The sequence below is a fragment of the Salvelinus fontinalis genome, chromosome 3 (genome assembly GCF_029448725.1).
Source record: "Salvelinus fontinalis isolate EN_2023a chromosome 3, ASM2944872v1, whole genome shotgun sequence".
Classification (NCBI taxonomy): Eukaryota; Metazoa; Chordata; class Actinopteri; order Salmoniformes; family Salmonidae; genus Salvelinus; species Salvelinus fontinalis.
The window spans coordinates 77843953-77857777 of record NC_074667.1 but is presented as its reverse complement, the minus strand read 5'-3'; the positions used below and the strand labels follow the sequence as shown (position 1 = coordinate 77857777).

Genomic DNA, 13825 nt, shown 5'->3' with positions numbered 1-13825 from the left:
GCAAAAGAGAGATAGAGAGAGATTGTCATTTTTTCTCCAGTTTCACTTAGCTAGCAAATGCAGCTAGCTAGTTTAGCCTACTCAAACACCCTGCTCAAACAGAGGGATGCTATGTTAGCTAGCTGGCTATGACTATCCAACACAACACTGGAACTCTTCCAAGTCAAGGTAAGCTTTTGGTTTTAGTAATTTATTGCCACCGGAGACCGCCGTTGTAACTGCTTACTGACTATACACTGTAACTTTACTGCATGATTGTAGTGGGTTTACTAACGCATTAGTTCGATTAGCTATGTTGACTAGGACATTACTTTAGCTAATATGGTGACAACGATGTAGGCTGTATGTAGCGGTTATGATATGGTTTAGCTTGGAAAGGTTTTTTCGCCTGGTCACATACAGCAGATGTGTTGTGCATTGAAGTCCAAAAGCGAAGGGAAAAGGTGAGAGGAGGAGAGTGCATAGATGCTAGAAGGAATACAACGTGGCTGCTATGCAAGTGAACTGTGTTTATGCGTGATCAGGGGTGTATTCATTCCACCGATTCTGTTGAAAAACGTTTCTTAAACGGAAGCAAACAGAATGAAACGGGGATAAATGTACCGGAATTTGTCCAATAGAAACTCTTGTTTGCAACTGTTGGACTAATGACTACACCGTAGATCAGCTAGATGCACTCAAAAGTGTGCAAGGTGGTATTGAATGTGTCACTGTCTGTCCATGTATCACTGTCTGTCACCTCAATTCTTTTTTCTCTCAACCTTTTTTGCACCTACGTTGTAAACTTTCATTCATAGGCTAGGTTGTAGCAACCTCATGATGGGTATAGGGAAAATTGCAGTATCATGTAGTAGCCTAAACCCATCGCTGTTACATTGAACTGGGTGAATGGAATATGAATGGCAGTCATCCAATATGATGTAATATAAATAAGGCCAAGATCATGGAAACATAATCACGTTGTTGTATTGAACTATGATACTTGTTTGAAATTGGTCAAATCTAAACGATAACTACAAATCATTTTTTATTACTAAACAGAAACAATCTGAATGCTAGACTGCTCTTGGCGCGTGACATGAACGATGGACAGGCGGCCAAGGACTTGTACAAGTCCCTACAAAGACTGGACGTGCACCAATCTACTATGACGAGGCAGTGGTCTGAGAAGCAAACTTCCATTGAAATGACACGGACCAGATGCCTGGCACACATGCTCTACCTCTTCAGTCAGGTTAGGAGGACTCAATGTGGTTGAGGGGTAGACGTTAATCCAGAAATATACACAGGAATTTTTAGGAGGGAACATGTTTTTGTGTACTTTACTCTACTCTACACTACTATACACTACACTACTCTACACTACTGTACACTACTATACACTACACTACTCTACACTACTATACACTACTATACACTACACTACTCTACACTACTATACACTACTCTACACTACACTACTCTACACTACACTACTCTACACTACACTACTCTACACTACACTACTCTACACTACTGTACACTACTATACACTACACTACTCTACACTACTGTACACTACACTACTCTACACTACTATACACTACTATACACTACACTACTCTACACTACACTACTCTACACTACACTACACTACTCTACACTACACTACTCTACACTACACTACTCTACACTACTATACACTACTATACACTACACTACTCTACACTACACTACTCTACACTACACTACTCTACACTACTGTACACTACTATACACTACACTACTCTACACTACTGTACACTACTATACACTACACTACTCTACACTACTATACACTACACTACTCTACACTACTCTACACTACTCTACACTACTCTACACTACTATACTCTACACTACACTACTCTACACTACTCTACACTACTCTACACTACTATACACTACACTACTCTACACTACTATACACTACACTACTCTACACTACTCTACACTACACTACACTACTCTACACTACTATACTCTACACTACTCTACTCTACTCTACACTACTCTACACTAGCCTGCACTAATATACTCTACACTACTATACTCTACACTACTCTACACTACTCTACACTACTCTACACTACTATACACTACAGTACTCTACACTACTGTACTCTACACTACTCTACACTACTCTACACTACTCTACACTACTGTACTCTACACTACTCTACACTACTCTACACTACACTACTCTACACTACTCTACACTACTCTACACTACTCTACACTACTGTACTCTACACTACTCTACACTACTCTACACTACTCTACACTACACTACACTACTCTACACTACTCTACACTACACTACACTACTCTACACTACTCTACACTACTGTACACTACTATACTCTACACTACTCTATACTACTCTACACTACTATACTCTACACTACTCTACACTACTCTACACTACTGTACTCTACACTACTATACTCTGCACGACTCTACACTACTATACTCTACACTACTCTACACTACTCTACACTACTCTACACTACTCTACACTACACTACTCTACACTACTCTACACTACTCTACACTACACTACTCTACACTACTCTACACTAGTCTACACTAGTCTACACTACTCTACACTACTCTACACTACTCTACACTACCATACACTACACTACTATACACTACTGTACACTACTGTACTCTACACTACTATACACTACTATACACTACACTACACTACTCTACACTACTATACTCTGCACTAATATACTCTACACTACTATACTCTACACTACTATACTCTACACTACTCTACACTACTCTACACTACTATACACTACTATACACTACACTACTCTACACTACTGTACTCTACACTACTATACACTACTATACACTACACTACACTACACTACTATACTCTACACTACTATACTCTGCACTAATATACTCTACACTACTATACACTACTCCACACTACTATACACTACACTACTCTACACTACTATACACTACACTACTCTACACTACTCTACACTACTCTACACTACTCTACACTACTCTACACTACTCTACACTACTGTACTCTACACTACTCTACACTACTCTACACTACTCTACACTTCTATACTCTACACTACTATACTCTACACTACTATACTCTACACTACTCTACACTACTCTACACTACTATACTCTACACTACTATACTCTACACTACTCTACACTACTCTACACTACACCACTCTACACTACTGTACTCTACACTACTATACACTACACTACACTACTCTACACTACTATACTCTGGACTAATATACTCTACACTACTATACTCTACACTACTATACTCTACACTACTCTACACTACTATACACTACTATACACTACACTGCTCTACACTACTGTGCTCTACACTACTATACACTACTATACACTACACTACACTACTATACTCTACACTACTATACTCTGCACTAATATACTCTACACTACTATACACTACTCTACACTACTATACACTACACTACTATACACTACTATACACTACACTACTCTACACTACTATACTCTGCACTAATATACTCTACACCACTATACTCTACACTACACTACTCTAATCTACTGTATTCTATGCTACACTACTTAACTCTACTCTACTCTACTCTACACTACTCTACACTACTCTACACTACTCTACGCTACTATACTCTACACCACTATACTCTACACTACTATACACTACACTACTATACACTACTATACACTACACTACTCTACACTACTCTACACTACTCTACACTACTATACTCTGCACTAATATACTCTACACCACTATACTCTACACTACACTACTCTACTCTACTGTATTCTATGCTACACTACTTAACTCTACTCTACTCTACTCTACACTACTATACACTACACTACTATACTCTACACTACTATACTATACTCTACACTACTCTACTCTACTGTATTCTATTCTACACTACTATACTCTACTCTACACTACACTACTCTACACTACTCCACACTACGATACACCACACCACAATACTCTACACTACTATACTATACTCTACACCACAATACTCTACACTACTATACTATACTATACTCTACACTACTATACACTATACTACACTACTATACACTACACTACTCTACTCTACACCACTGTACTCTATACCACTATACTATAGACTACTATACTCTACACCACTATACTCCGCACTAATATACTCTACATCACTATACTCCACACCACCATACTCCACTATACTCTACACCACTATACTACACACTGCTATACACCACTATACTCTACACCACTATACTCCACACTACTATACACTATTATACTCCACACTAATATACTCTACTCGACATCACAATACTCTACACCACTATACTCTACACCACTATACTCTACACAACTATACTCTACACTACTATACTCTACTCTGCACCACTATACTCTGCACCACTATACTCTACACTACTATACTCCACACTACTATACACCACACCACTATACTCCACACCACTATACTCTACACTACTATACTCTACACCACACTACCATACTCCGTTCTACTATACTATACTCCACACCACTATACTCCACACCACTATACTCTACACTACCATACTCTACACCACTATACTCTACACCGCTATACTCTACACCACTATACCCTACACCACTATACTCTACACTACACTACTATACTATACACTACCATACTATACTCTACACTGCTATACTCTACACTACTATACTCTACTCCACTATACTCTACACTACACTGCTATACTCTACACTACTATACTATACTCTACACTACTATACACTATACTACACTACTATACACTACACTACTCTACTCTACACCACTATACTCTACACCACTATACTCTACACTACTATTCACCACTATACTCTACACCACTATACTCCACACCACTATACACCACTATACTCTACACTACTATACTCCACACTATTATACTCCACACTACTATACTCTACTCCACACCACTATACCCTACACCACTATACTCTACACTACTATACTCCACACTATTATACTCCACACTACTATACTCAACTCTACACCACTATACTCCACACCACTATACTCCACACGACACTACTATACTCTACACTACTATACTCTACTCCACACCACTATGCTCTACACTACTATACTCCACTATACTCTACACCACTATACTCCACACTACTATACTATACTCCACACTACTCTACTCTACTGTATTCTATTCTACACTACTATACTCTACTCTACACTACACTACTCTACACTACTCCACACTACTATACACTACACCACAATACTCTACACCACTATACAATACTCCACACCACTATACTCCACACTACTATACTCTACACTACTATACTATACTCTACACTACTATACACTATACTACACTACTATACACTACACTACTCTACTCTACACCACTATACTCTACACCACTATACTCTACACCACTATACTCTACACTACTATACTATACTCTACACTACTATACACTACACTACACTACACTACTATACACTACACTACTCTACACCACTGTACTCTACACCACTATACTATAGACTACTATACTCCACACCACTATACACCACTATACTCTGCACTAATATACTCTACGCCACTATACTCCACACTACTATACCCCACTATACTCTACACCACTATACTCCACACTGTTATACACCACTATACTCTACACCACTATACTCCACACTACTATACTCCACACTACTATACTCCACTCTACACCACTATACTCTACACCACTATACTCTACACTACTATACTCTACTCTACACCACTATACTCTACACCACTATACTCTACACTACTATACTCCACACTACTATACACCACGCCACTATACTCCACACCACTATACTCCACACCACTATACTCTACACCACTATACTCTACACTACCATACTCTACACTACACTACCATACTCCACACTACTATACTATACTCCACACCACTATACTCTACACCACTATACTCTACACCACCATACTCCACACTACACTACTATACTCTACACCGCTATACTCTACACTACTATACCCTACACCACTATACTCAACACTACACTACTATACTCTACACTACTGTACTATACTCTACACTGCTATACTCTACTCTACACCGCTATACTCTACACTACTATACTCCACACTACTATACTCTACACTACACTGCTATACTCTACACTACTATACTATACTCTACACTACTATACACTATACTACACTACTATACACTACACTACTCTACTCTACACCACTATACTCTACACCACTATACTCTACACCACTATACTCTACACTACTATACTCTACACTACTATACACTACACTACACTACTCTACTCTACACCACTGTACTCTACACTACTCTACTCTACACCACTATACTATAGACTACTATACTCTACACCACTACACTCTACACCACTATACTCTGCACTAATATACTATACACCACTATACTCCACACTACTATACTCCACTATACTCTACACCACTATACTCCACACTACTATTCACCACTATACTCTACACCCCTATACACCACTATACTCTACACTACTATACTCCACACTATTATACTCCACACTACTATACTCTACTCTACACCACTATACCCTACACCACTATACTCTACACTACTATACTCCACACTATTATACTCCACACTACTGTACTCCACTCCACACCACTATACTCCACACCACTATACTCCACACGACACTACTATACTCTACACTACTATACTCTACTCCACACCACTATGCTCTACACTACTATACTCCACTATACTCTGCACCACTATACCCCACACCACTATACTCTACACTACTATACTCCACACTATTATATTCCACACTACTATACTCCACTCTACACCACTATACCCTACACCACTATACTCTACACTACTATACTCCACACTATTATACTCCACACAACTATACTCTACTCTACACCACTATACTCTACACCACTATACTCTACACTACACTACTATACTCTACACCACTATACTCTACTCTACACCACTATACTCTACACCACTATGCTCTACACTACTATACTCCACACTACTATTCACCACACCACTATACTCTACACTACTATACTCTACACTACAATACTCTACGCCACTACACGCTACACTACCATACTCTACACTACACTACCATACTCCACACTACTATACTATACTCTACACCACTTACTCTACACCACTATACTCTACACTACCATACTCTGCACTACACTACCATACTCTACACCACTATACTCCACACTACTATGATCTACACCACCATACACTACACTACTATACTCTACACTACTATACAATACTCCACACTACTATACTCTACACCGCTATACTCTACACCACTATACTCCACACTACTATACTCAACACTACACTGCTATACTCTACACTACTATACTATACTCCTCACTACTATACTCCACACTACACCGCTATACTCTACACTACTATACTCAACACCGCTATACTCTACACTACACTAATATACTCCACACTACCATACTATACTCCACACTGCTATACTCCACTCAACACCACTATACTCTACACTACCATACTCTACACTACACTACTCTACTCTACACTACTATACTATACTCTACACCGCTATACTATACTCCACACTACTATACTCTACTCTACGCCACAATACTCTGCACTGCCATACTCTACACTACACCACTATACTCTACACCACTATACTCTACACTACACTACTATACTCTACACTACTATACTCTACACTACTATGCTCTACACTACTATACTCTACTCTACACCACTATACTCTACACTACCATACTCTACACAACACTACTATATTCTACTCTACACCGCTATACTCTACACTACTATACTCTACACTACTATACTCCACACTACTATACTCTACACTACTATACTCCACACAACTATACTCCACACTACTCTGCTCCACACCACTATACCCCACTATACTCTACACCACTATACTCAAAACTACTATACTCCAAACTACTATACTCTACACCGCTATACTCCACACTACTATACTCTACACTACAATACTCTACTCTACACCGCTATACTCTACACTACTATACTCTACACTACTATACTCTACACTACTATACTCTACACTACTATACCATCCACTGCTATACTCTACTATTCTGTACTCCACACTACTCTACTATTCCATCCACTGCTATACACTACTATACTCCACACTACTATACCACACTCTACACTACTATACTCTACACTACTATACACTACTCAACACTACTCTGCATTACTATACTCTATACCACTATACTCTACACTACTATACACTACTCAACACTACTCTGCATTAATATACTGCCGTACTATACTCTACTGTACTGTACTATACTGTACTGTACACTACTCTACACGACTATACTCTACACTACTATACTCTACCATGTACCCCTATACTCCACTCTACTATACACCACTCCACACTACCACACTCTGCTATACACTACTATACTCCGTGTTACTATACTGTACACTGCTATACTCTGCACCACTCTGCTATAGTCCGCTATACTATTTTTTGCATTACTATACCCCACACTGCTATACTCCGCACTATCACACTCTACTCCACTATACACCACACTACTATACTGTACACAGCTATACTCTGCGCCACTCTACTATACTCCGCTATACTATACCCTACACTGCTATACTCTACACTACTATGCTACACTTCATTACTCTGTCCTACTCTATCTCAACAGCTGAGAGTGGACTACAACTTGCATCTGGCCGCTCCGGTTCCATGCAACACCAGCCAGGAGCTGCCCCATCCCATCATGACGGTGGTGCCTACCAAACTACAGTGGTCTCTGAGGCCCAGTCCCAGCTCCAATCTTCCATCATCACTGTCACTGGCACGTCTAGCCCCATCTTCACTCCAAACCCCCCCATCCACACACCTATACCCACCTACACACCTCGCTTCGCCTGCACACGCACACCCGTCGTCATTGGTACACCATCCCCCATCTTCCCTGGTACACTTATCTCCACCTTTACCTGAGACATACCCATGGAGCAGTGTTCACAGGTAGGCTACACGCAAACACACCACATCATTTAGCTCAGTGCTTTTGTTTACTTTTTGTTTTATCTCAAAGTCAGTTGAACTTTCTTCAAAGGTTTCTATCTTTAGATAGAATACTCTAATAATAATTTCTCCCAATATCAGGTACATCATGAGGCAGAAACTAAGAGTTAACTTTTTCCATCATGTGCCAAGATAACCACCTGTATCAACTACTAACACACCTAGTCCTTGATCTGGTTGGGGGAGTCCTGTATCCCCCAACCAGATCAACTACTAACACACCTAGTCCTGTATCCCCCAACCACATCAACTACTAACACACCGAGTCCTGTATCCCCCAACCAGATCAACTACTAACACACCTAGTCCTGTATCCCCCAACCAGATCAACCACTAACACACCTAGTCCTGTATCCCCCAACCACATCAACTACTAACACACCTAGTCCTGTATCCCCCAACCACATCTACTACTAACACACCTAGTCCTGTATCCCCCAACCATATCAACTACTAACACACCTAGTCCTGTATCCCCCAACCACATCAACTACTAACACACCTAGTCCTGTATCCCCCAACCACATCAACTACTAACACACCTAGTCCTGTATCCCCCAACCAGATCAACCACTAACACACCTAGTCCTGTATCCCCCAATCACATCAACTACTAACACACCTAGTCCTGTATCCCCCAACCAGATCAACCACTAACACACCTAGTCCTGTATCCCCCAATCACATCAACTACTAACACACCTAGTCCTGTATCCCCCAACCACATTAACCACTAACACACCTAGTCCTGTATCCCCCAACCAGATCAACCACTAACACACCTAGTCCTGTATCCCCCAACAATATCAACCACTAACACACCTAGTCCTGTATCCCCCAACCACATTAACCACTAACACACCTAGTCCTGTATCATCCAACCACATCAACTACTAACACACTGTATCCCCCAACCACATCAACCACTAACACACCTAGTCCTGTATCCCACAACCACATAACTACTAACACACCTAGTCCTGTATCCCCCAACCACATCAACTACTAACACACCTAGTCCTGTATCCCCCAACCACATCAACTACTAACATACCTAGTATCCCCCAACCACATCTACTACTAACACACCTAGTCCTGTATCCCCCAACCACATCAACTACTAACACACCTAGTCCTGTATCCCCCAACCACATCAACTACTAACACACCTAGTCCTGTATCCCCCAACCACATCAACTACTAACACACCTAGTCCTGTATCCCCCAACCATATCAACTACTAACACACCTAGTATCCCCCAACCACATCAACTACTAACACACCTAGTCCTGTATCCCCCAACCACATCAACTACTAACATACCTAGTCCTGTATCCCCCAACCACATCAACTACTAACACACCTAGTATCCCCCAACCACATCAACTACTAACACACCTAGTCCTGTATCCCCCAACCACATCAACTACTAACATACCTAGTATCCCCCAACCACATCAACTACTAACACACCTAGTATCCCCCAACCACATCAACTACTAACACACCTAGTCCTGTATCCCCCAACCACATCAACTACTAACACACCTAGTCCTGTATCCCCCAACCACATCAACTACTAACACACCTAGTCCTGTATCCCCCAACCACATCAACTACTAACACATATAGTCCTGTATCCCCCAACCACATCAACTACTAACACACCTAGTCCTGTATCCCCCAACCACATCAACTACTAACACACCTAGTCCTGTATCCCCCAACCAGATCAACCACTAACACACCTAGTCCTGTATCCCCCAATCACATCAACTACTAACACACCTAGTCCTGTATCCCCCAACCAGATCAACCACTAACACACCTAGTCCTGTATCCCCCAATCACATCAACTACTAACACACCTAGTCCTGTATCCCCCAACCACATTAACCACTAACACACCTAGTCCTGTATCCCCCAACCAGATCAACCACTAACACACCTAGTCCTGTATCCCCCAACAATATCAACCACTAACACACCTAGTCCTGTATCCCCCAACCACATTAACCACTAACACACCTAGTCCTGTATCATCCAACCACATCAACTACTAACACACTGTATCCCCCAACCACATCAACCACTAACACACCTAGTCCTGTATCCCACAACCACATAACTACTAACACACCTAGTCCTGTATCCCCCAACCACATCAACTACTAACACACCTAGTCCTGTATCCCCCAACCACATCAACTACTAACATACCTAGTATCCCCCAACCACATCTACTACTAACACACCTAGTCCTGTATCCCCCAACCACATCAACTACTAATACACCTAGTCCTGTATCCCCCAACCACATCAACTACTAACACACCTAGTCCTGTATCCCCCAACCACATCAACTACTAACACACCTAGTCCTGTATCCCCCAACCATATCAACTACTAACACACCTAGTATCCCCCAACCACATCAACTACTAACACACCTAGTCCTGTATCCCCCAACCACATCAACTACTAACATACCTAGTCCTGTATCCCCCAACCACATCAACTACTAACACACCTAGTATCCCCCAACCACATCAACTACTAACACACCTAGTCCTGTATCCCCCAACCACATCAACTACTAACATACCTAGTATCCCCCAACCACATCAACTACTAACACACCTAGTATCCCCCAACCACATCAACTACTAACACACCTAGTCCTGTATCCCCCAACCACATCAACTACTAACACACCTAGTCCTGTATCCCCCAACCACATCAACTACTAACACACCTAGTCCTGTATCCCCCAACCACATCAACTACTAACACATATAGTCCTGTATCCCCCAACCACATCAACTACTAACACACCTAGTCCTGTATCCCCCAACCAGATCAACTACTAACACACCTAGTCCTGTATCCCCCAACCATATCTACTACTAACACACCTAGTCCTGTATCCCCCAACCACATCAACTACTAACACACCTAGTCCTGTATCCCCCAACCAGATCAACTACTAACACACCTAGTCCTGTATCCCCCAACCATATCTACTACTAACACACCTAGTCCTGTATCCCCCAACAATATCAACCACTAACACACCTAGTCCTGTATCCCCCAACCATATCTACTACTAACACACCTAGTCCTGTATCCCCCAACCACATCAACTACTAACACACCTAGTCCTGTATCCCCCAACCACATCAACTACTAACACACCTAGTCCTGTATCCCCCAACCACATCAACTACTAACACACCTAGTCCTGTGTCCCCCAACCACATCAACTACTAACACACTGTATCCCCCAACCACATCAACCACTAACACACCTAGTCCTGTATCCCCCAACCACATCAACTACTAACACACCTAGTCCTGTATCCCCCAACCACATCAACTACTAACACACCTAGTCCTGTATCCCCCAACCACATCAACTACTAACACACCTAGTCCTGTATCCCCCAACCACATTAACCACTAACACACCTAGTCCTGTATCCCCCAACCAGATCAACTACTAACACACCTAGTCCTGTATCCCCCAACCAGATCAACTACTAACACACCTAGTCCTGTATCCCCCAACCACATCAACTACTAACACACTGTATCCCCCAACCACATCAACCACTAACACACCTAGTCCTGTATCCCCCAACCACATCAACTACTAACACACCTAGTCCTGTATCCCCCAACCACATCAACTACTAACATACCTAGTCCTGTATCCCCCAACCACATCAACTACTAACACACCTAGTCCTGTGTCCCCCAACCACATCAACTACTAACACTGTCAACAGAACATTCCACACAGAGCACCATGTAATCCTCTGCTTCCTGTCTCTCTCTCTGTGTGTGTGTGTGCGCGCGCGTGTGTGTGTGTGTGTGTGTGTGTGTGTGTGCGTGTGTGTGCGTGCGTGTGCGCGTGTGTGTGTGTGTGTGTGCGTGCGTGCGTGCGTGCGTGTGTGTCATAGCGATAAAGAACAAGACAAGATGAAGACGCTGTGGCAGGCAGACAAGACTCTGCGCTGCATGTGGCTGGCCAGGAAGATCCCAGCAGGGCCCTCTAACATCCGTTGTATCCCACGCCTGCTGGAGATGGACGTCAACCGAGGAAGAGTCAACGCAATGCGCACCTTGCACGCTAGGTAAGACGGTGGACTGTTTGTTCCACGGATTTAAACCAGAATTACCCTCTAGGGGATATCTTTCTTTTTGGGGAACACACTGCACTAGATTAGGCATGCTACCATGCCCCAGCGTCAAATTGCAGACGCTTTTCACCCCAGGTTCTGGGGACTACCTCAGTGGGTCTAGGACGGTTGTTATTCCTAACCCAGAGCCAATAATAAACACACCAGGACACATGCAGTAGATGATGTTGCTCTATCATAGGATGACCGGAGTGCTGAATCAGATACTTCTGGATGGAGCAGATGAGGACAGTGATGTGGAGTCGACGTTTCACCCGTCAAATCAATAAATCACCGTATCACCACTATAGTCCTTGTTTTCCCTCTTGGCTTCCTGTCATTGTTTTGTGCAGATTAGAGTTTCTCTGCAGTGAA

At 42.0% G+C, this 13825-nt stretch overlaps 1 protein-coding gene across 1 annotated transcript in view; it reads left to right on the top strand.

The window, feature by feature from the left end:
• The window catches only part of LOC129851504 (protein FAM186B-like), a 30973-nt gene extending 17213 nt beyond the window's left edge, over positions 1-13760 (top strand). Inside the window, exons 11-14 of the mRNA XM_055918102.1 lie at positions 1042-1234; positions 8880-9208; positions 13232-13405; positions 13653-13760. Of these exons, the coding sequence (XP_055774077.1) occupies positions 1042-1234; positions 8880-9208; positions 13232-13405; positions 13653-13740 (784 nt within the window). The 3' untranslated portion in view covers positions 13741-13760. The remainder of the gene's footprint in view (positions 1-1041; positions 1235-8879; positions 9209-13231; positions 13406-13652) is intronic.
• Positions 13761-13825: the final 65 nt, after the last annotated feature.